Source organism: Chelonoidis abingdonii, chromosome 3 (assembly GCF_003597395.2).
Source record: "Chelonoidis abingdonii isolate Lonesome George chromosome 3, CheloAbing_2.0, whole genome shotgun sequence".
NCBI lineage: Eukaryota > Metazoa > Chordata > Testudines > Testudinidae > Chelonoidis > Chelonoidis abingdonii.
Window position 1 is genome coordinate 23,038,153 of NC_133771.1, and position 24,666 is coordinate 23,062,818.

At 41.6% G+C, this 24,666-nt stretch overlaps 1 protein-coding gene across 4 annotated transcripts in view; it reads left to right on the forward strand.

Annotated features, from left to right (window-relative positions):
* The window catches only part of LOC116821175 (uncharacterized), a 47,975-nt gene that overhangs the window by 19,895 nt on the left and 3,414 nt on the right, over window positions 1-24,666 (forward strand). For 2 of the 4 annotated variants that reach the window (XR_004372848.2, XM_032774139.2), the window contains exons 2-7: window positions 3,856-3,949; window positions 5,979-6,047; window positions 7,999-8,238; window positions 10,087-10,161; window positions 12,016-12,114; window positions 22,865-22,971. Coding sequence is in view for 3 of the 4 variants with exons in the window: in XM_032774139.2 (XP_032630030.1) it covers window positions 3,856-3,949; window positions 5,979-6,047; window positions 7,999-8,238; window positions 10,087-10,161; window positions 12,016-12,114; window positions 22,865-22,971 (684 nt within the window). In the remaining variant the exon portion in view is untranslated. Of the gene's footprint in view, window positions 1-3,855; window positions 3,950-5,978; window positions 6,048-7,998; window positions 8,239-10,086; window positions 10,162-12,015; window positions 12,115-13,191; window positions 13,336-22,864; window positions 22,972-24,666 lie in introns of those variants that run through there. The other 2 variants (XM_075063423.1, XM_032774142.2) reach the window with 2 other exon arrangements.

A 24,666-nucleotide genomic window follows, 5' to 3' on the forward strand; every position in this document is an offset into this window, starting at 1 on the left:
TATCACACTGTTGACTCATATTTAGCTTGTGGTCCACTATGACCCCTAGATCTCTTTCTGCCATACTCCTTCCTAGACAGTCTCTTCCCATTCTGTATGTGTGAAACTGATTGTTCCTTCCTAAGTGGAGCACTTTGCATATGCCTTTATTGAACTTCATCCAGTTTACCTCAGACCATTTCTCCAATTTGTCCAGATCATTTTGAATTTTGACCCTGTCCTCCAAAGCAGTTGCAATCCCTCGCAGTTTGGTATCGTCTGCAAACTTAATAACCATACTTTCTATGCCAACATCTAAGTCGTTGATGATCCCATGTCCCCTGCCTAGCGAGTGCTGTTCAGATGAGGGTGAGTCCCTTCATTGGGGTACGCCAGGTACAGTTTTGCTGCCCTCAATTCACACAACAAGGATAACAATGCGTTATTACTCCTGCCCCAATAACAAGGAGGCTGGGGATCCAACATCAGCCACAAGTGATCATTTGGGCAAGTAGTCCCATCATACTGAGCACCATGCAAACGAGATCAGCTTCTGAAGTCTTTTTCCACAGCTCACCACTAGATGTCAAGGGAGAGCTCATCCAGACTCTGCTTACACCTAGAATGAAAACCAGGAGTCCAGATTCTCTCTATTCCTCTGCTAACAGCAAATAGCTGTGAAACCCACTGGCAGGATTTGTGTCGCTTTCCGCCTCTAACAACTGGTCCATGTAGAGCAGTTACCTACTACAGCTACCAGTTTCTCCATTAGTTCAAGTGGTAGAGGTCTGTGCTGTGTATCTAAAGGTACGAATCCTGCTGCTGACTCAAGGTGGGAGTCAGAATGGTTCCACATGATAGAATTTCTGGGGAAGAGGTGTCTTTTTTTTTTTTTTAATTAAAAGATTAGTTTTAAAAAAGCCTATATTACAAGAATGTTAAGGTTGCAAAGTCAAGCATTGAAAAGGTAGGAAATGCCAGAATTAATGTTGCCAGGACATCCTTAAATCGGCCATGTTGTGTCTGCATTAGGATGGGATCTTTAATTATGTGATCACATACATGTTTTTTTCCATTCAGTGCACTCATTCAGTGCACAAGATGGGCTAAATTCTGACAGTTAATACGGGTTGTGTAGTGAAGGAGGCTGTTATCTGTAGGACCTCTGCCTCATTTGCACCGTGTATAGTGAATGAGGCAGGCATGGCAGGAAGAGAAAGGATGGTCTCATGGTCAGGGCTATTGAATGCTGCTTTAAACTAAACTGGCTAACTGGGCAAAACAATGACAGAATGCTGTCTCTACCTCAGATCCTGTGTGAACTGGGAAAATCACTTAAACCAAAATGTTCACGGCTGGCCACTAATTATGTGTTGCTCATATTCTGGATGCCTGACTTCAGACCCTGGTGTCTGATTTGCAGAAGTGCTGAGCACTCAGAGCTGCAATTAAGGTCAATGGGAACTGTTATTTGAAATTATAAAGTGCTATAAAATACTAAGTACTCTGAAAAATCCGTGTATGTGTTTCAAGTTGGTCACCCAAAACTAGTGGAAACTGCTGGCAATTTTAGCCTCTGTGTCTCAGTTCCCAAGCTAAAATGGGGATAATAAAGACTTAATTTCATAAATTCATTAATGTTTGTGAAGAACTCAGATGAGCACCATAGAAAAGCCCATGACGAAATTAATAACTTTGTATTCAGCTCAGTATTTGAGTGATTTGAATGAGGCAGGAGTCCCATGGAATAAGTAGTATGGGAGCGTGTAGATGAAGACTGTACCAGTGTGTACACACAAGGGGGCTTGAATTAAACCTTAATTTTGGCAATTTTTAACTTTAGAGTGTTTGATTTTACCTTCTTTTAATATAGTTTGTTTGGATGTACTAGCTCATTTCCCATGTATGTGAAGTCAAGAATGTTCCCAATTTTCAGGGATCGCTATGGAATGCTTATTTTTACATGAATTTTTCAGCAATACATTTAACTTAGAAAAACTTGTTATTAACCCTCCCAATATCGTAGTCCTGACTTCACTTCAAAACCGTCTTAAAGAAAGTCACCTTGGACATCTTCACAATCTGCTTTACAAGCAACAACATGCAACAGGATAGGATGCACACGTGAGGTAACTGTCTTGAGCAAAGGCTTACGTTGAAGCTGCTCTGAACAACTAAGGAGACAAACCCATAGTTCGTAAAACAGAAAATTGTTCTCCTTCCAGATTAGTAAAGTTTAAAAGCCAAGTGGAAGCAGAATAGAAATTTATTTATTTTTGTTCTTATTTTAAACTGCCAGTTTGTCTCCTCAGTTATTGAAAGTGTCTTCAATCTGAGCTGTAACTGCTTGAAAAGCTTCTCACTGTAACAGATAGCAGAGCTCAATAAACACAAGCTCCTGTTTCTTTATTCATTTGCAGTTGATTTACATGAATATTTTGAGCATATTGTTCTGCTCTTTTTTTATCCTGGGTGCATGGATTTGTGTGAGTTATTAGTTAGAGATTCCATCCTACTTGGGGGTTATCCCATTATTGCATGCGTCGGAATCTTATTTAGCTGATCAGATTGCTGCCTTTGTTTCACTTGTGTTACCACAGTGAATGCATTTTTTTACTGCTTTATAGTGTAAGAAGGAGGACATAGTTCAGTGGTCTGAACACAGAACTGGGAGCTAGGAATTCCTGAATTCAAATCCTAGCTCTGACGCTGGAGACTTCTGGAAAAATCACTTAGTCTGGGTTTCTCATCCTTGGGGTTGTGAACTGATGTTGGGGGCCATGACAATCTGCCTTTCCCATATTTCTCAATGCGAGCAGGGCCCTGGCTAGATAGGAAGCATGTTTGAGGAGGTGGGTGTTCTAGCTTGGAAAAGTTGAGAGTTACTAAGGGAAACTAAAATATTTAAACTTTGTGGCCTAAAGTTAGTGATGCAAATTCATATTTAGGTTCCTACATAAAATTGGCCTACTTTTCAGAGATTCTGAGCACCTACAACAACCATTATAGCCAGGGATAGGTAGCCTATGGCACACGTGCCGAATGCAGCACGCAAGCTGATTTTCAGTGGCAGTCTCACTTCCCAGGTTCTGGTCACTGATCTGGGGGGCTTTGCATTTTAATTTAATTTGAAATGAAGCTTCTTAAACATTTTAAAAACCCCGTATTTACTTTACATACAACAATAGTTTAATTATATATTAGAAACTTACAGAAAGAGACCTAAAAGCGTTTAAAATGTATTACTGAGACGTGAAACCTTAAATTAGAGGGAATAAATGAAGACTTGGCACACCACTTCTGAAAGGTTGCCAGATCCTGCATTATAGTCAGTGGAAACTATGCGTGCTTGGTACCTTTGAAAATCAGACCACTTACTGTAGCGCCAAACTCTAAGCATCTGATAGCCTGGTCTTCTCTGCCTTAGTTTTCCCGATGTAAATAAGATAGATAGTGTGTATTTCATTTCTCATCATTCTGAGGAATAATTACTGTTTATAAAGTGCTTTGAAGACATAAAGGGCTAAATATCAATATGCAGCAGGTGTCTGAATTTGAATGCACAGTTTCTAACTTTGCAGATAAATGTCATTTTGTAGTACAGAGAGTATAATATTCTGCTCTCTGGAGTTCGTAATAGGGTCATTCCTTTGATCCCACAATAAGATGTACCTGGGCAAACCCCTGCACCCATGTGGAGTCCCGTTGACTTCAACAGAACTCTGTGCGAGCTCATTGAAGGACGAGGACTTTAGTCCTCACTCAGTCTCATCCTCTCTTCTCTCTAATAAGCCTCTAGCTGAGAGATTTATTTTTATATAATATATATATATATATATATATTTGAGTGTGTGTGTGTGTGTGTATTTTTTGTAGTCTAAAAAAAAGAAGAAGACCCAGTGCTCAGAAAAGGGGGGATGTAAAGACCATATCTCTGCTGAAAAAGACAAATTGCCAGAAGAAGAGGAAGGTAATAAATATGTGTCTTGCTCACTTAGCAGATTTGTGTTGCCAGAAAGAAGTGAGAATTATAATGATTAAACGTCTTCATAGGAGTGGACAGAACAGGTGCTGTTTGGTAGTTGGTATTTAAAATAATAACATTACAAAAGAATTGCAGATTTGACAGATGTCTTTGGACTAACCCCTTCCTTCCCACCGGTGACCACAGAGAAGGGGATTTCAGCTCTGCTAACCACATCTCTTTCAGGCCGCAGCTTCCCTGAGGGTATGTGTACACTGCAAGTAGACACCCACGGTTGGCCTGTATGTGGCAGTTGACTCAGGCTTGTGGGGCTTGGGCTGAGGGCTGTTTCATTGCAGTGTAGACTTCTGGGCTTGGGCTGCAGCCTAAGTTCTGGGACTCTCCCACCTCACAGGGTCCTAGAGCCTGGGCTCCAGCCCAAGCCTGGAAGTCTACACTGCAGTGAAATAGCCCCACAATCCGAGCCCCCGCAAGCCCAAATCAGCTGGCATGGGCCAGCCTGTGGGTTTTTCCTTGCAGTGTAGACATACCCTCAGTAGCTTGTTCTTGGAAGTGGGGCTGGCAGCATGTCAAAACAGCCAGGGAGGGGGTGTGCTTATTCATGCCAGAGGCACAGTTCCAGGGGAATAACAGGGTCCTGCCTTTGGATCTTGCCAGATTCACATTTCCCTCTGGCTTCTACAGCAGTGACACAATATGGCTTTTATCTCCCACACTCCCTCTTGCTGGGCTTGTGCTTGAGGCCCTCAAAACAGCATCACAGTATGGCCAGAGTGGTAAAAGCATAGTAGAAACCTGTGAGTACAGACCGATCTGCACAGAAGGCATACAGGAACTGTGGGATCTCCCAGAGGATTCAGCAGAGGCCAGCAAGGGTCTGTTAGCTACAGTTTCACTGGAAAATACCTTATATTCTTTTCCCCAGATCATTTTGAAAATTACAAAGCCTGAGCTTTTCTGAGTTTAAAAGATTATAATGTGATTACTGTGGCCATCACTGGGTTGGAGTCCTTTGCACAGCCATGTGTGTTAATAGCAAACAGTGGTTCCTTAGAGTGTAGAAGAATAATAGGAAATTTCAAGGACTTCATTCAAACAGACTTTTGTTGTATTAGTCAGACTGAGCAGATAATGAGCTGTTCCATCCACAGCACAGAGACATCCTGGAAGAAGTGGGAGGCTCAGCAAAATCAAAGTGTCAGATTCTGCCTTGCCTGACAGCTTGTGCCAGGCCCATTCACTTAACAGGGATTGCACAGGGTATAAGTCAGGACAGAATTTGGCCCAATATGTACAAGGGTGTTTGCATGTTTACAGTCAACTCTGTGAGGGAGCCATATCCCTGAGTAGATCTAATGAGCTAGTCAGGGACTAAGTGAGAAAACTAAGTAAGAATTAGTGTTATATACAAATATTTAGTAAATAGTTTTTTCCACAGAGCTGAGCCCAGGAGCTGCTGGAAGATGGCTCCAAGCTATGAGTCAGATTAACTGACAACTGAGACCGCAATAGAATAGTGCCCTTTTTGTTAGTTAATGTTTTCACTGTGTTGTCATCCAAAGCAATTCTCAAGAGTACAGGGCACTTGGCTCTCTGCTGTGACATCTTCCCTGAGGAAAGGGATGTCATGTAGTTTGACTTACATAAAGGGCGGTAAATTATGTGGCGATACATCAGTCAGCCCATATAACAGACAGTATTGCATTGCAGAGTAGTTGTATATTGTAGCCTGAGTTTCTGGGAGTCTGAAGTGCCACAGGGATGGGCATACTCTAATGCTTACAAATTAATACCTAGGATTGTACATGACACTAACCACAATGATTGTGTTTTGTATGTTTGGCCATTACCAAGATTGTTGCAACATCAATTTTATAATCATCACTGGATAGCATGTGCATGAGAGTATTTCCTTTTCTTTGCCTTGTAAACAAATGTGGGTCATATAGGAAATTTCTTATTCATTCATAGCCACTAGTGACATGGAGATGGCGAACTTTGTTCTGTGTTGCAGGTGTTTGGCAGACTAAGATCAGTAGCCGAGAAAAAAGACACTTAAGGAAAGAACGTCTGAAACAAAAAGGTAAACCTCCAATATATATTTACATGCACGTACAATATATGTTCTGGCTGGGTCTCTCAATTCTTTTTCTCGCCTAGAGCCTATTTACCCCTCAACTGCGTGCCAGTTTTCTTGATAATTTGCTATTCCACAGTAAACATTTCCCATAAAAGGCCATTTGCTAAGGAAAAGAGCTTCAGCTTTCACCGCATGCTTTCATGAAACCCCACAAAAATATTCTCAGAACTTTGAAAACAAATGAGATTTACATATGAGTTGAATAAGAGATCTGCAGCAGTTAGGTTATCATGCAGACCTGTTGCATTTGTATAACTTCATAAAAAAATTGTATGTTGATTTATAGAACCTACATAAATGCCTACTTCAGAAAGGTTTCTGCAGCTATAAAAAGGGAAACCCAACATTACCAATGCTCATTAAATAATGCTTTGCACTCTCAGCACCTTTCCTCTGGTGGTCTCACAGTGCTTTCCATTGACTTATATAGGAAGGTCCTACATACTTATGCTAATTATGTTCTTATAACTCTGGTATGTGAAAGCAGGTAATGAAATGTATGCTTTTTAAAAAAACCTCGCAATTTAATTCTCCTCAGTAAATCTATTAACACAACAAAGAAATCCTCAGAGATAAATACAGCAGAACTTCTTAGAGACTGTGATGTGAATTTAGAATTGTGACCCAAAGTGACACAAACATGGGCATTTGTGGGGAAGGAGAGAGTTGTTTACAAAAGCGCATCACCTTAAAGTGCACGTGGGTATTTCTCTAAAAGTGAAGATCAGGACAAAAATGACAAACTATGATTTGTACAAATATTTAGATATTTTTGGGACCACCCTCTGCATCGCTTGGTCTTTAAATCCAGACTGGATGTCCTTACGAAAGGTATGCTCCAGAGGCTCCATCTTGGGAGGTGCTGAGCATTCTTGCTGCTGTCCAGCAAAGCATGTAGGCCACATGCTTAACTTTACTCATGTGAGTAGCTCTATTTACGTCACTGTGACTTGCATGCTTAAAGTTAAGCATGTGCTTAAGTGCTTTGCTGGGTTGGGGCCAGAGTGCTAAGCAGGGACCAGTCCTAATTGAACCACATGTTATTGGGCTTTTAGAAATCACTGGAAGATATTCAGAGCTTTAGTTATGCAGGAGGTTAGATTAGATGATCATAATGGTCCCTTTTTGGCATTAAAATATATGAAGCTATGAAATAAGCCCTAATCCTGCTGAGTTCTGTTTGCTGTTTCATAGCAGGGATGCAGCAGTACTAGCATAAGCTGTGTGGAGATGGGGTTAGGATCATTTGTGGCCCCTCCTCCCCACACAAAAAACTAGGGAGATGCTTTGTTTACCCTTAGGTTAAGTCTGTGAATTGCTTTGGAAATCATTTGGCTGAAAGGCACTTTGAAATCATCGTGATCATTATTATCATAATAAATGTCTTTCCAAGTGCTCGTTTCTCTGGCAATCTTGAAAATGTCAACATTCAACAAATTGTGTTTATTATTCTTCTCCCGTAAACGGTGCTCCATATGCAGGAAGGAAATCTGAAGTTCCCTTTCTTTCTCTTCCTTTAACGCTCTGTGCCCCCATCTGTACTTTATGACCTTGAGTTATCCTTCCAGCCAAGGAAGAATGGACAAGACTCCTCTGACGTTGTTTCTTAATCCCCCGAAGCGGTCACTGATGAGCTGTGTGATGCCCTTCTTTCCTACATGGGCTGAATGTGCTACCTTCCAAGTACTCTCAGCTTCTGCCAACCTCAGATCATGGGGCTCTGTCTTTTTGCTACTGTATGTGTAAATATATTCAATGGGCTTTGAATCTGGTCCTTAGTGAAGTCAAAGGTCGTCTTTCCATTGACTTTGGATCAGGCCTTACATTTTTGTTTATACTGTACAAAGTCCCAACCCTATTTAAAAAAAATCCATTTTAAATGTTTGTTTTCAAGAAAACCCTAGCAGAGTGTCATCCGGTACCATGGTGGTTGAAGCAGTCTGTGATGGGGATGGGAAAGGAACCGTTTGGCCACACACTGTGAGTGGGACAGAGGACAACAGCAGTAGTAGACAGGGAGCTCTGTGTGAGTCAGGGACAAAGACAGATGGTGGTTCCGCTGTTAGGAACTCAGAAGCCACAGGAGAAGAATCTGAGCTCACACGGTTTGAAGAGGATGTTTTTTCCAATGTAGGTGAGTGTCTCCAGTAAACCAGCCCACTGTAGGGGTGCAGACTTTGGGCAAGGGAACATTCAGACAGTTCTATTTATCTGCCTTTATGGCATTTTCCTCCAGCATGTTCATTGAACAGTGCTCACACTAGACTTTTATTCTAGCATTAAGACAAAGGACCAAAAACAGCTGGAGAGGAAAAAAAAACTCTGTGGTGGGAGTCTGTTTGCGTCAAAGCTTGGGGACAGATTTCTAGATGTTGTCTTTCATTTTAGTAGATGCAAATTGCAGATGCTTTGGTGGTGCGGTTTTGTGCTCACAGTATAACTCATTTAGAGTACAAAGTTCATAGCTGCACCTGCAAATCTGAGTTAGACTCCTACATCACCTATACCGAAGGTGCTAAACTGAGCCCATAAAAGTCAAGGTCCAGTCAAGAGGCAGCATGATTTATCGAGTAGGGCACTGGACTGAAACTCAGGAGAGCTGTTTCAGAGGTGTAGCCATGTATGTTAGTCTGTATCAGTAAAAACAACAAGGAGACCTCGTTTCAGGAGAGGTGGTTTCTATTCCCTGCTCTTCCACTGACCTGCTGTGTGATGTTAGGCAAGTTACTTCTCCTCTCTGTACATCTGTTTTGGCTTTCACTATTGGTCTGACTTCAGGGCAGGGACTGTCTCTCACCACGTTATATTGGTTGTGGCTTGCAGGAAGTCCTGTGATACAAATAGTAGTACGGCAAGGCTGAAAGTTTGGCCTTTAGTATCTTCTGTTTCTCTTCCTAGTTTTGAGAGTATGTGATAAGAAAGTTGAAAAATAAAACAAAATAGATTTGTTGTAGGTAACACCTCTTTTTAAGTCTACTTAATTCAAATCAGTATCTGATTTTCATTAAGGTCCATCCTATTGGTTTGAATTATACACAAGTCAGTAAAGTGATTTGTCTACAGTAACCCAACAGGCCAGAGATGTAAGATGGTGTAACTTAAGACTCCTTTAAACTCAGAATCCATTACATTTATAGGATGTACTGATATGAAAGGGATGTTGATGTAACCTATACACTCAGGAGCCACAAAGTGGTTACTCTACTTTAATTTTCACTTTCTTACAATGTCAGTTGCTTTCTTTGCTACACTCCTTTCTTTTGCCCCACCAGGAGGGATGTGTGTAATAACATCATTTCATACTCCCTTAGATTCAGTGGGCCAAATTCCCAGCTGATATGTAAGGAGAGTTGCATGCAAATTTATGTGTAAGGGGGTGAGAGTTCAAATTGGAGTAAGTCCATAATGAGTCTAAGATGATGCACTTTGAGAGGGTCAGAAGAAGATGTAAACTTCCTCCACACTAATGGTATTTCTACACCGCAATCTGAGGCGCTGCTGCAGCCTGGAGGACACTCAAGTTTGAAAAAGTTAGCCTCTTAGGATAGGTCTACAGTGCAATCTGAGATGTGACTGCAGCATAGGTAGACATACCCACATTAGCTTTACCCATGCTAGCATGGCTAAAAATAGCCATGGTGGCACTGGCTTCAGTGTGGGCTAGTCCATACATACCTAGAATCCCCAGAGTGCTTGCACAGCCCACTCTGAAACCCATGCTGTCATGTCTACGCTGCTATTTTTAGCTAGGCTAGCACAGATAAAGCTAGTATGGGTATGTCTACGTGCGCTGCAGTCACAAGTTAGCTTGCAGTGTAGACATATCCTAAGAGGCTAACTTTTTCAAACTCGATTGTCCTCCCAACTGCAGCAGCATTGTCCACAGGGTTGGGGAGGAGAGACTGAAACATTCTGAATGTGTCTGTTTGGAGCCACATGCACCAATTCTGAATGCCCTGTTTGGGTTTATTTTTTAATCCAGGAACATGGGATATTGTGGAAGCAAAAGCTTATCCTGTGACTTTTGGGACTTTACCAGAGCTGTCCATGGAGTTAAGTGAGTAGTCTTTCTGTGGACACTTCTGATTCACTTCCTTGTGAGTTTTCCATCACCCATATCCCCAGGTATTCAGACCCTTAAAATTCTCCCCACCATTAGCCATATTTCAGTGTTTTCTCTGACACCTTGTTCACATTTGAAATCTGATGCTCCAACCTTTTAGTGACTGACTTCAGTGTATTTCCTTGAAACTAGTCCTAACTTTTGTGTCATCCTGGTATGACTTTAAAACTTGAGATGTGTCCTTACCAGTTATTTTAAAAAACACATCTAAACATAGAGATTAGCAAATTCCACCATTTGAGCTGTAAGTAACTATGCTTCAGATCAGATAATGAGAAAGCACCCTACTCTCCTCAGATATTGCCCTGCCAGCAAACTCTCTCCCCATAATCCCCCACAAAGCAAATTCAGGATATTTCAGACCAAAGGAGAAGGGCCGGGAGCCGAAGTCAAGGGGCCCTTGTGGAGAACACCTTGCCAGTGGCATGCTCCTTCTTTACATTCAGGGAAATCCAGTTTGATAGCCTCTGTTGATTGCAACTGTGGGGAGAGAGGCAGTCTTTCTTGGTCTCTCCCATTCCACTTCAGCTTCATCTGTGCCTTCTCTAACCTCACCTAAAATTGTCTATGCTGCTTCTTTTGGCTATGTAGGCCTTGAGTGGTGCTGGGTTGAAGTAATGTCACAGTAGACAGCATAACATTGACTTATCAATGTGTAATATCAATGAGCAAAAAGGTAGATGTGGGGTTTAGGTTTCTGAATTCTTAATAGAATATTTTGAAAAGACTTGGTCTTGCATTGGTTTGCATACCAGAAACTGCCATTGACTTCAAAAGGAGTTTTGGATGTACAAGGAATGCAGAATCTGGTCCTAAACATTTAGGGTATGTTAAGTGAAAGCATACATACATGCATCATGTATATTGAGCTGTGCAAGCCAAAATAATGTAATTCTGCTCCATAGCAAGACATTGCAGATGAAACAATGTATAACTTATTCAGTCATATATTTTCCAATCTTGTATTAAACAGTGGTCTGAGGCATCTCATAATAGACAACACGAGACAGACAAAAATCATTGCTTTCATCTGCCTTAGTGAGTGGATCAAAAAGGCAAGCTGCTACAGGGCAGAACTGCACAAAGAACAAATATTTAGGGGAAGATTGAAAAATATAACCTACAAAATCATATTCTTGGACATGAAGAAGAATAAACAAGAAAAAATATGAGACGAGCTAATCCATAATACAAGTAGTTTAAAAGATTGATGTGCTGTAAGGAGTTATTCAGCACTTGTAGGAGTGAACTCTGCTGTTTCAATTACTTGCAAATAATCATCAAGAAAAGCTTTGGCTTCCTTCTTTCTATGAGCTTTTTCTCTCTGCCCTACTTTTCATTACATGTAAAAAGGGATAACTATGGGCCTGATTCAGCTCTCTTTCAAGTCAGTAGGAGTCTTACTGTTAACGTGAATAGGGAGTTGGATCTGGCTTTTTACCAGGTGTATGATGGATGAGGTCTTTGTTCTGTAGGAACTAAAACTTCAATTTGATGTCTCTGATAGTCGTTTGCCAGCCAAACAGATTACGACTTTGGACAATACATGTTCAATCACTGTTCAAAGGGATATTCTGATAGTAGTTTAATCATGTACTGTCCTTGTCCAGCCTTTTAAAATAAGTTCAGTGTTATGAGCAACAGAAATTAATTTTTGCAGCTTAAATTCCATAATGCCACAGCTGTGCTGATCAGGAAAGGATTAATTGGGCTTAACAATGTGAATATACCTAAGTGATTTTTTTTTTGTTTTGTTTTTTATTAAAAGTCATACTTGTTTCTATTCAGGTAATCAGAAGAGCAAATCATCTCAGGACAACCTCTCCAAATATCATTGGAATGCCAACTTACCCTTCCTCACAGTGGATGATGCATGGCTTGGGCAGCGTATGTTCAATTTTCTGATTGATTTGTTTGTTTGTGGAGAGATGAGTGCAGGTTGCTTTTTGCCTTTGTTGTTTGAGCATAAAAAATAAGAGACTATCTACAACAGGAGTTCTCAGACTTTTGTACTAGTGACCCCTTTCACATAGCAAGCCTCTGAGTGCGACCCCCATTATACATTAAAAACACTTTTTAATGTATTTAACACCATTATAAATGCTGGAGGCAAAGCGGGGTTTGGGGTGGAGGCCAACAGCTCGCGACCCCCAATGTAATAACCTTGTGACCCCCTGAGAGGTCCCGACCCCCAGTTTGAGAACCCCTGATCTACCAAGTATCTATTGGCCAGTGGGACTGCTTGCTTGAGGAAGGTGAGCAGGATTCAATGCTCACTCAGGCTAAAATTCAGATGGGGCCTGATTTTCTGAAGTGCTGAGCACCCCCAACTCCAGCTGAAATCAATCAGAAGCACAAGTGCTTTACATGTCTAAAAATCTGGTTGATGGTTAATAATATGATTAATTGTCATTTAAAAGTCCCTTCTTGCTTCTTTTATAAATAACACCTTAGTTTATTAAGACTGAATGAAGTTTACAAATCAAATTTTCTTTTTAGCATTTATCCTGGTTGTTTACTTTGTGCACTTCTATCACCTTGAACAAGACTATTCATTTTTACTTTAGTTACAATACATTTCTAATCAGTTTCTTTTCCAGGTTCTTATGCTCTGGCATAGTGCTGCAGTATTTGGGTTGCAGACACTTCAGGGAATTGTTCATCTCTTTGTTTTTAAGTTTCTGTTGGATTTTTTTTTTAATTCACAGAAACATTTTATTTCATAAAAACTTGGGTTTTGCTAACTCTAAATTTGGGAGTAAATTTGACTTGACAGTATCTCTTTAAAGATTTGTTTTAATAATAGAATTTCAACATGAATTTTGAGTTTTGTTTATTTAAACCACAGAGTTGAAGGAACACTATGGATATGATTTCTGTATTTTAAAGATGTGTTACTAGTCAGCATAGGTTATTAAAGTTAAAAACAAGTTAAAGTTAGATTTGCTTTTTACTATTTCATAGATTCCAAGGCCAGAAGGAATCATTGTAACCAGTGTACTTGCTGTATTTTGTTTACTTTTCTCGTTTCGTTCAGCTTCGATGGTAAAACTAAAGTGGACAGCTTGTAGCTGATTTCACCTCTTGATTCCCACTCCCTAGCACGATGCCGGAATGTTTGGGGGGAAATGGCTTCAATGATATTTTTACAAAAAAACAATTAAAAATATATTTGTATTAACTTTTGTCAAGAAACTTATTTTAAAAACCAGAACCTAAATTTAGGAATCTCTTAGTATCCCTTAAAACAAAGGCGGAAATCCTGGACCCATTGAAGTCAGTAGGAAAACTCCCATTGTTTTCATTACTGCCAGGATTTCAGTGTTTGAATTTTAGAATCTGTGGGAAAGACCTATATAGATCTTGGAAGGTGAGGCTGTCACAAGTGGTATGGGTATCTGGTAGCTTCTTCTCTCCAAAGATTCAATGCTTCTTGGCTCTGTGAGCTCAGATGTGAAAAAATTATCTAATTATACTTCTGCTGGTGGGGTACCGTATCCTGCATGATATCTTCTATCTATGGTCATCCTAACTAAAGAGGAATCTGGAATGATTGACTGACTAGAGGAAGCAGATATTAATCTGCTGGCATCTTTCCATTTCAGCCCAGCACTAATTAAGATTCTGAAACAGACGCAATAGCTTGCCTGTCACAGGATTTTATAAATAACATCTTTTATAAAAGAAAAACAAGTGTTCCCAGCCCATTGCACTCTGTTTATTTATCTTGATGGAGCTGTTTAGATGTTCCAGACACTTTGCATTATAACTTCTGAACATAGTCCTGGCTACACATGAGTAAGGAGGATGGCAGCATAGGTGGTTCATCCATTGGTACTTCTTTGTATCTTATTTGGCATATGCTACTGTTTGAGCATTTTGTGTTTGATTCCCAGTTGGACAGGGAAACAGAACTCTTCTGCTTCCATGGAATAGCATCATGTTTAACTGACAGCTTGAATATATAGCTGTGAAGTCCGCAGCTGTTGCTATTCACTGTACATTTTAATTGAAAGAGGAAATGGAAGGTTTTCTGCACACAGCAGTTTTTTTGTAATTATTATTATTATTTTTTGCTATTTTTGATTTGCATAGCACAGCTTTGATCAGATAGCAGAAAGAAGGGGAATGTCACTAACATATATTCCTTTTATTTAGTTGAGATAATGCCTGGCATTAGGGTTTCTGCTGGCATGTGACTTAGCTCTTTAAAAAAGACCTATTAACTGTTTCAGATATCAGGACTAAAAATGTCACTTATTACATGAAGACCACTGGATGTGACTCCGACACATCCAGATGAATACAGTCAATCAATTCCTTTTCATTTCCCTAACAATTTTTTGGTAGGGCTGCATAGTGGTTAGAGCAAGGGACCAGACGTCACGAGCCTGGAGTTCTGTTCTTAGCTCTGCCACTGGCTCATGGGCAAGTCACCCTCTCTGCTCCAGTTTATCCATGATAGTAATAATGACCTATTTCACGGGTGTGGGGAAGGTTGAGACTTGCGTCCAAATTGCAATCAGTGTAACCGCTCATCTGGCTGTATGACTCTGGAGAATGTAAAACATTCTACTAAGTAAATAGAACTAAGGGTATGTTTACGCGACCCACCGGATCAGCAGGCAGCGGTCAAGCCAGCAGGGACTGATTTATCGGGTCTAGTCTAGATGTGATAAATCAACCCCTGAGTGCTCTCCCATCGACTCCACCGCCACAAGAGGTGCAGGCAGAGTCGATGGGGGAGCGGCAGCAGTCGACTCACCTTGTTGATCTAAGTTACTCATGTAGCTGAAGCTGCGTAATTTAGATCGATCCCCTCCAATGTAGACCAGGCCTTAGTTTCTCCCGTCAACCCAGTGCAGTGCAGACACCGCAGTAAGTCGACCTAAGGTATGTCAAGTCCAGCTACGTTATTTACATAGCTGGAGTTGTGTAACTTGAGTCGACTTAACCCCGTACTGTCAGGGCTGTCCTTAGCCATAGGCAGAACAGGCAGCCGCCTAGGGCACCACTATGTCTGGGGGCACCACTCTGGCAGGAGTCCGGGCAGACGGGAAGCAGTGGAGAATGTAAGAGCAGGGCTGCTGGGTCCTAGAGAGAGCCGAATGCAGCACAGTCTGAAGGAGGGGATTGGCTGCTGGGAAGTCTCTGGGAAGGGGTGGGCGAAGGAACTCACCTGCAAGTGTGACTCTTTCCCCCGGCGTGAGGGCTGTCAGGGCTGTGTTGGGTGAGGTGCTGGGGGGGAGGTGAGGCTGGCTGCCTGCCTGCTGAGGAATGACAGTGAAAGTAACTCACTTCCTCACAGGCAGCCAGGATTGGAATGGTCGCACAGGGCCTGGGCTGGGGATAGCCAGATAGCATGGTGAAAAATCAGGACAGGGGTTTGGGTAGGGTGAGAGCAGATGTCCCATTTTATAGGGACAGTCCCAATTTTTGGCGTCTTTTTGTTATATAGGCTCCTATTGCCCCTAGCAACCTTCCGTTCTGATTTTTCACACTTGCTGTCTGGTCACCCTAGGTGGGAGGTAATTGGTGCCTATGTAAGACAAAGCCCCAAATATCCAGGACTGGCCTAAAATGCGACAATCGGATCTGTCACCCTAACTGGGAGCACAATCTCTCCCTGGGTTGGCAAGTGATCCATCTTCTCCAGGGGGAAGCTGCACAGACAGGATGAGCTGTTGTTGGTTCCATGGGTGCCCCGTCCTGAGATAAATGCTGTGCTAACGTTCACCATGGTCCGTTGGGCTGCGGTGGTGCCATTGGCGGTGATCGGACCTGAGGTTTGCTGTTGCCGACCTAGGCCCCAAGACTGGATTTGGGGTCCTGCAGTTTTCCACCTATCTCCTCTTCTACTGCAGCTGTTGAACTAGCAAGCTGGGGGGGTGAGAGCCAAACATGAAAAACGCAGTACTGTGTTTGCCATTTTGATTGTCGTTGAGCAAATTTATTTGCCAAAAATGCTTTGCTAAACAATCCTGAATCATTTCAATATTTTTTTTTTATTAAAATTCACATATCTTTAGCCAAAACCAGAAAATTTAGTTGTTGACAATTATTTGTGACAAGTTTGGTATGGAGGGATGGGCCCAGTTTCATCAGAGAAACAAATAAATGTTTGACGGACTTTCTATAGCCCTGTTACTACCTAAATATGAGCCTCACCAACAACTGTAATATGCTCATCTCCTTACTAGTGTATAGAGCAGGGGTTCAGCAACCCTATGAGCCATGTGGCAAAAGGTGGCAACGCGCTGATTTTTTGATGACATGCAGCAGCGGGCTGAGCAGCTCATCCTACTGCTGCTCTGGGTTCCGGCTGCTGCCCATTGGCGCTTGTGGTCCTGGCTACCACCCCACTCAGCAGCCACTGCTGGCCTGGAGACCCAAGGAACCCAGGCTGGTGGCTGAGACCCCGGCTGAGCCATTCACCTGCTGTCGGTCTGGGTTTCCATTCACTCAGCTGGCAACGGGCTGAGCAGGACTAAATTCAACGAATAGGAAAACAAGAGCAACTAATGCAAAGTGCAAGAACTAGAGCAGTGGTCCCCAACTTTTTTGTCTGGCGGTGCCAGATGAAGGACCATGGTGGCGGATGAGCATTCTGCACGAAATGCTGCTGAAATTCAGTAGCAAGCAGGTGTCATCCAGAGCGTCGGCGCTGAAATGCTGCTGAATTTTGGCGACATTTCGGCAGATGCTCGTCCTCCGGCCAGCACGCGGGTGCACTGAGAGGTCCCTGTGGGTGCCATGGCGCCCGCAGGCACCACGTTGGGGACCCCTGACCAAGAGAGCCTCCTGAAAGCATGGTGATCATTTTGATTTAAATGGACTTGAACTGTACGAAGAATGAGTTGTTGCCACATGCAAATCGATGATGGACATTGTACAGTTTATTCATACCAGTCAACTTGCCAACTCATATTCTACTGACAATTCCTGTAACAGTAGCATCAGGAGAACGGAGTTCCTCAAAACTAAAGCTTATTAAAAACTATCTCCCACTTTACAATGAGTTAGGAACACTGACTGTCTTGCTATTCTTGCAGTCGAAGAAGACATCACTTTGTCTTTGTCATACAATGACATTATTACTGATTTTGCAGCCAAAAAAGCCAGAAAAGATGCTTTAATTAAAAACTAATCCTTGTTTCAATACCTCTTCATATAAATTTCCATAATGTTGACAAATTAAAAATTATATTATTTGCATCATTCTGTCAAATCAGAATTTTTTCTATAGTGCTACTTTTTAGTGCTAGTTCATCAGCATTGCAGCGTGCTTCATTATGTTAAACTGGTTTTAGTAACATGCATGTGGCAAGTTTTCAATAAATGTAAGCTTATGTTTGTGTTGCTGAGAGCAAGACAGGCATAGGGGCACCAGTTTAATAATCCCACCTAGGGCACCATAAATCCTAAGGACGGCCCGCGTAGTGTAGACCTACCCTCCCACTCCATCTCTCATTACTTCTTCTGCCTGCCAGGCTGAAAGGTAGCTAACTACCCTCTTGCAGTGGTAAAATAACAGGAGAGTAAGGAACTTTTGTTGCTCGAGTTTGGAACAGCTTCCTGCACATGAGAGTCAGTAACCTCGATAATGTTTATACAAGAACTTGAGAGTTTCGAACACCAGAGTCATGAACTGACTGGTCAGCCTCACACCTCATTTGGGACTGGATGTATGCAATCAGGCAGCAGCAGAAACAATAACAAAATGCAAATACACTACAGTACTGTGTTAAATGTAAACTACTAAAAAAAAGAACATTCTTTAAAAGAAAAGATTTGACAAGCTAAGGAAACTTTCTGTGCTTGTTTCATTTAAGTTAAGATTGAAAGCAGCAATTTTTGTTTACATAGTAAAGTTTCAAAGTTGTATTAAATCAATGTTAAGTTGTAAACTCTTGAAAGAACAACCATAACAATTTGTTCAGAATCAAAGGGGTAGCCATGTTAGTCTGGATCTGTAAAAGCGGCAAAGAGTTCTGTGGCACCTTATAGACTAACAAACGTATTGGAGCATGAGCTTTCGTGGGTGAGTACCCACTTCGTACCCACATGCATCTGACGAAGTGGGTACTTACCCACGAAAGCTCATGCTCCAATACGTTTGTTAGTCTATAAGGTGCCACAGGACTCTTTGCCGATTTGTTCAGGGTTACTTACAACCTCCATTTCTGAGGTGTTCATAACTCTGAGGTTCTATTGTAATACCTTATTTATATAGTAATCCTAAAGGATCTTAAAGCACGTAACAAATTATAGAGTGTATACAGAAATCACTTCAGCTAGCACTGAAAAGCTCTCCAAGTGGCATGTTCTTGCAGTCAAAGTATGCCTATGCTAAGCATCCTGGTATTCACACACTACGCAGAATTGTAACAATCTCTGTACAAAATATGAGGTATCTTGTGAGGTGTGTTTTGAAAACCAGTAACTCACTGATCATTAATATTCTTGCATGATGTGTGGGTATTAAGATATGTACTAGATTTATGACTAAAGTGTGTATAAACCAAGCTTGTCAGGGGAGCTGGTAAACAGGTCTGCTTAGACAAAGGAATGTGTATTTGATCCTTTCACCAGCCCGATCTTCAGGGAAAAACAGTGAAGGTCCGTATTTACATATAAGCAGTAAACAGGACCATCAAGACGGCAGTGGGAGGAGATGGCAGGAAACAGAACAATTTGCATTTCAGCAAACACAAGTGGCAGAGTTAAGAGCATGGAGCTTCCTTCACCACCAGATTCCATGTCACCTCCCTTACAACTTGAATAAGCTTTACTTTCAGGAGCAACCTACAGAAGAATACACTGCAAAAGTTTGCTGGCCTATAAAGACAAAGGGGGCTGAACCTCGAGTGATAAGCAATTGAATCAACTGATTGTATACAATGTTACCGTATTATAAGTGTGTAGAGTGAAGTCTTTTCTGAAAGCTAATGACACACTGGTGACTAATACCATTGTGAAATGTCTGTATTAATGATGAGGAAATGTGGATACTTAATGATATTATGTTTTAAAGTCTGTGGCCAAAAACAGCGATAAACAAATTCCTTCCCATTCAGGAGAGACAGCAGCTATTTATCTGTCTCCTATGTAAATTAAGCATGGTGGAATCAAAACAATGGAAAGACTTTACATACAGGGGGGATGGGAAGCCCACAGGAAGGGAAGAACAGCATGAGGTCATCCTGCCTCTTGAAACAAAGTCATTGAACTTTGGGAGATATAAGCAATGACAGAAGCCACCTTTGGCATCCATCACTAGACAGACACAAGGAAACAGAGCTCTTGCAAGCTGAGAAAGATGGGTCCTTCAACCAAAGGGTGGGTTGAAGTCTCTGGAGACTGAATATAGGAAACTTGCTGAGGCAAAGATTATACTTTCTTAGATTAAATTTTAGACTTTTAGATGCATATTTTCACTTTTATTTGCTTGTAACCATTTTTAACTTTCTCTTGTATACTTGAAATCACTTAATACCTATCTTCTTTTGTTAGTTAACTTGTTTTACTAATAATCGAAACCAACAGAGCTGTGTTTGGATTAAAGTGAATGTTAACTCCAGATGAAGTGGCAAGCCGAGGGTTTTGTGCCTTATCAATTCCCTGAACCGTCCACAAGAGGGGTGGATATTGCATAGCACATGGTTTTGTGCGAATTTTAGACTGTGAGCGTGTTGGAATCACCTTGCTAGTTGTAACCAAGGCTGGTAGAAGCAAGAGTGTGACTGTGGTGTGTTACTGGCAGGCTGCTGGAGTCAGAGCTACTGGACCAGCTGCAGCTATACATAGACACTCAAGGTGTGACCTGCATGCTTGTAGGCTGGTTGTGAACATTCCCAGACAGGGAGTTACAGTAGCAAAGCATTTGAGGCACCCAAGGTTGCAGGGCAAGTGATGACACAAGCTTTCACTGGTCTGGATTGCACCTCCAAAACCCATCACAACTGCATACTGAATCACCAGAGTCTTCCTGTAGAAATACTTTGGTTTTCTGGGACATCTGTCATTGAACTGTTGACCAGGCCAGGCTTTACACTGTTTAGCTTTTGAGAGATGGCCCAAGATGGTACAGTTGCAGATCTAAAAACACTGGTTGTGTTACAAAGTAATGTTTATAATGCTATTACAGGAGGGTTTAATGCGGCTGAAAGGTAAATATACAGTAAAACTGAAAGCATCTTAAGCCAAATCTTTAGAATAAGTACATTTAATTCTTTTTTTCCCTGTAAAATCCAGCAGGTTATGGAGATTTTTTATAATGAAATTCAATTTATTGTGAGTTGAATTTAAACGGCTTATGATATAACAGCTTTAAGGATAGTAACTGAGGTAAATAATAGTAATACCTGTATCAATAAGGCTCTGATCCTGCAGACACTTACCATATGCTTAGCTTTAAACATATACATCATTCTAGTAGGGAAATGAGCCATTGAGATTATGTATATGCTTAAAGCTAAGCAAGTGGGTGGGTATTTGCAGGATCAGGGCCCTATTTAATATATTACTATTAAAATGATGATTTATAATACATGCATCTTACGGTATAGTCATTCTTACTTTCACTTCACCAAACTTCTTCCTCACACTGGTGTTCACTTGCAGTTTAGTAAGTAATATAGCAGGGAAAAGTTAAGTGTAGCTGTACAGAATATCTGCCTCATATTCACAATTTATGTTCATTTATTACTCTCTCTCTCTAAAAGCAGCAAAGAGTCCTGTAGCACCTTATAGACTAACAGACGTATTGCAGCATGAGCTTTTGTGGGTGAATACCCACTTCGTCGGATGCATGTAGACTGACTAAGTGGGTATTCACCCACAAAAGCTCATGCTCCAATACGTCTGTTAGTCTATAAGGTGCCACAGGACTCTTTGCTGCTTTTACAGATCCAGGCTAACACGGCTACCCCTCTGATACTCTCTCTCTCTCTAGATCATTCATTTGGACATGCTTTCATCTATTCTAGATGTGTTCATTTACTCAGCATATATGTACTTAGATTGACTTTTTATAAGACAGTGTATTAGAAAATGTTTCCTTTCTTTTGATTAAGAAAAGACATGTGAGTGTCTAGAGGATGTTTTTAAATATAAAATTAGTAGAACAATAAGTTTATCATCATTATATTGAATTGGCATCAAGTTAGAGAAAGCAACCTTTTATTGCTGCTAGCAGTGTTTTGATACTGGTACCTTTTCAGTTTGAAGAAGCTTTTTCGCTAGCTCAGGGTTTATTTAAATTTGTTGTTATTTCAGGAGACATGGTAGTTTAAAAGTTTTATGTTTCAAAAATCCTTATCTCTGTTAAGATCTGAGAAATTTAGAGCTGAAAAGGGTTTTTTAAAAACTCAAACAGAACTTTCATAATTTTATGTTGCTTGTTTGCCTTTTGCCCTTCACTCAGTTTAGACAAAGAAACTAGACTGGTCTGTTTTGCTTTCTGGTTTTCGGTCACTAGCACAGTCATTCCCAGAATTGTTGGTGGACCCCTTACTGGGAGTCTGTGAAGAGCTGGCATGGGGGGTCAGACTTTCAAAGGTTTTAGGCACCTAAAATTCCAGATAGGTGCCAAGGGGGATTTTCAAAGGTGCTTTCGCACATTAGGCACCTAACTCCTATACAGTGAATTGAAATCATTGGGAGGTAGATGCCTTTGAAAATCCCAGTGGGTGCCTATCTGCATCTTCAGGCTCCTGAATAACATTAAAAATCTGGCTCATGATACTGCAGCTACTTCTCCTCTTTGTTTGCAACTATGAAACACAGAATAGACACAGATGGGCAACCTGTGGCCCACTGGCTGCACGCGGCCTGTCAGGATAATCTGTTGGCAGGCCACCAGGCTGTTTGTTTACATTTGCACGGCCGCCTGCAGCTCCCAGTGGCTGCAGTTCGCCATTCCCAGCCAATGGGAGCTGTGGAAAGTGGCAGCCAGCACGTCCCTGCAGCCTGTGCCATTGGGAGCTGCGGGTGGCCGTGCAAATGTAAACAAACTGTCTGGTAGCCTGCAGGTTGCCCACCACTAGAATAGATGGAAAAGGGAGAGGAAATCAAGAGAGTGTGACTAAATTTCTTTCAGAAAAAGAAAAGATGCACTGCATTGAGGACATTTACAAATGCCTAAATCCTTTCCTAATGTTAAACTTCCCTCTGACATTGCTATGGGGATTCTATGCCATTGTGAATGGAAGAGGAGAAGTTGAGGAAACAATCTCTCTGTTAAGATATGGACCAATGCCAGCCCTTGCACTAACATCATGCTGCAGTCTCTGCAGACAGTTCAGGAAATCCCCTAAAAATAAAATGTTCTCAGTGAAATGAAAAAAATAATAATTGAAAACATTTCTGTTAATATCAGATTTTGTAAAGCCTGTTTCCCAAAGGGGATGGTGAAAGAGACTTTTATAGACTGTCTGAGTGTTTTTGTGTCTTCCTTTAATTGTGTTTCTTGCCTGAACAATTTAATCCCTTGTTGTGCATTTAACGTTCAATTGATACACACATTTTTAATACGATACAAATACACAAATTCCCTTGTGCAGACAGTGAGACCTTAGATGTTTTAAGTAATGTTTGCTTTGCTAATTGTAATTCATTCATGTGCTTGTATTAACAGGTGATCCCTTAGCAATTGACCTCAATTCTGATTGGAATGCTCCCACAGAGGAGTGGGGAAACTGGCTGGGAGAGGAGGAGACATGCACAGGACCCGAGAGAGAGAAGGTGAGGAAATGATGTAAGTGAATGTGTGAGCGTTACCATGTTCGATGAAAAGCAATCAAGGATGAGCCTGAGCTGGATGGTGTGTGAAAGAGCTGCGCTGCAATAGAAGACCTTTCACCCTGGGAGAGGATGCACTGTGAGACCACCCCTCCTCGACCCTTTTGGGGCATCTGGTGCTGCAGTGTGCACAGGCACTGCATTCCCATGTCATGCTAGGACTGGCCCAAGGGCACAGTGGGAGGAAAAGGTTCCTTGTGCCAGTTCCTCCTCCTCTCGTTGCCATGTGCTTACTTTTTTGGGGCTAGCTGCAATCCAGCCTCATAAATCTGAAGTCAGCTGATTTCTGCAAGTTTGTCATCAGTGTGGCGGTGCTTTCACATGCAGTCAATATTCAGTCTGTGCACGGTACGTTTACCATGCTGCAGAAAAGCACTCCTTCTACTGAGGCTGACATTCCAGAATGTCTGAGCCCTAACTGATCAAAGTCCACAGCAAACACAAGTAACCTATTTTCTCGCACCTTCCCATTTAGTTCACAGGTACATATTCAAATGAGAGAATTGAGTTAAACTGACATGTTCACAACTTGGGCAGACAACCGAAGGCACAAGTCTTGCTGATTGAACACCTTCTTCTACCAGAAACCCAGGCAAAAGCTGCCAAGTTTATTGACTAGCCCAGGCAGGACTCTTTGAGAGAGGATGGAGAAGAGCTTTCTGAGCTCTTTGCAGGCAGCTCTCTTACACCAGTCTGTTAGACCCCACTTGGGGTGCGTGTGCATGAGTCAGAGGCTCTAAAGAGAGTTTCCATAGAAAAAGGACCTGCACATCCATTACATCAGCACATGGTCCTAGGGAAAGCTGTCCTCAGCCTCCTCTAACAAAGGTTACTGGGTCTTCAGTGCTGCTTAGGACTTGCCAAAAGGCAGAGAGGAAATTTGTTCTTATCTCTCTGAACATAACCAGAAAGAAAGTAGAACCCCAGGAAAACTTGAGTGGAGCTGAAGTGACACCTTTGAGCTTTAATTGCTAAAAATGGATGCAGAAGGCCTTCTCTGCTGTGAGGATCTGAGCCCCTCTGCAAAAAAAGAAAAAAAAAAGTTATAAGTATAGTGTCAAGGGGACCCTGTCACAACATGGTATTCCCCTAACATGGTTATAAAATAGTTCGGTATTGCAGTGTAGATAGGAACAGGCTGTGTTAACCATGGAAAATCCAGTGCTGTAACATGTTTCTTGGACATGTGTAAAACACACTTCAGCCCTGTCTGCACTGCAATCCTGAGCTAGGTTTTGACTGAATTGGGGGGCTGCAGTGTTGTAACCAGGTCACCTGGCAGAATTTTTCATAGTATAGATGAGACCTTGGGCACCAGTTAAGGGTAAACAGGAACAGCTTTATACCATTTACAAGTTTACACAGAAAAAGTTCCCATAGAGAGCCCTGCAGGGTAAGGAAAATGTCATCTGAGCACAGTTGGTGTGGTAGGTGTTACAAGTCGTAACTATGAAGTGAGAATACCGGTTGGCCCACCTGTCTGAAAAGTACTTGCTACTCTGCGGAAAGGGATGTGGAGAAAACAAACCAAAATATACTGAGTTTTTAACTGACTTTAATAACAGATATCTGGACTTAGTCAATTAACTCTGAACATTTACAGCAGTACAATATTCTTGGCCTTCCACACATCCTATG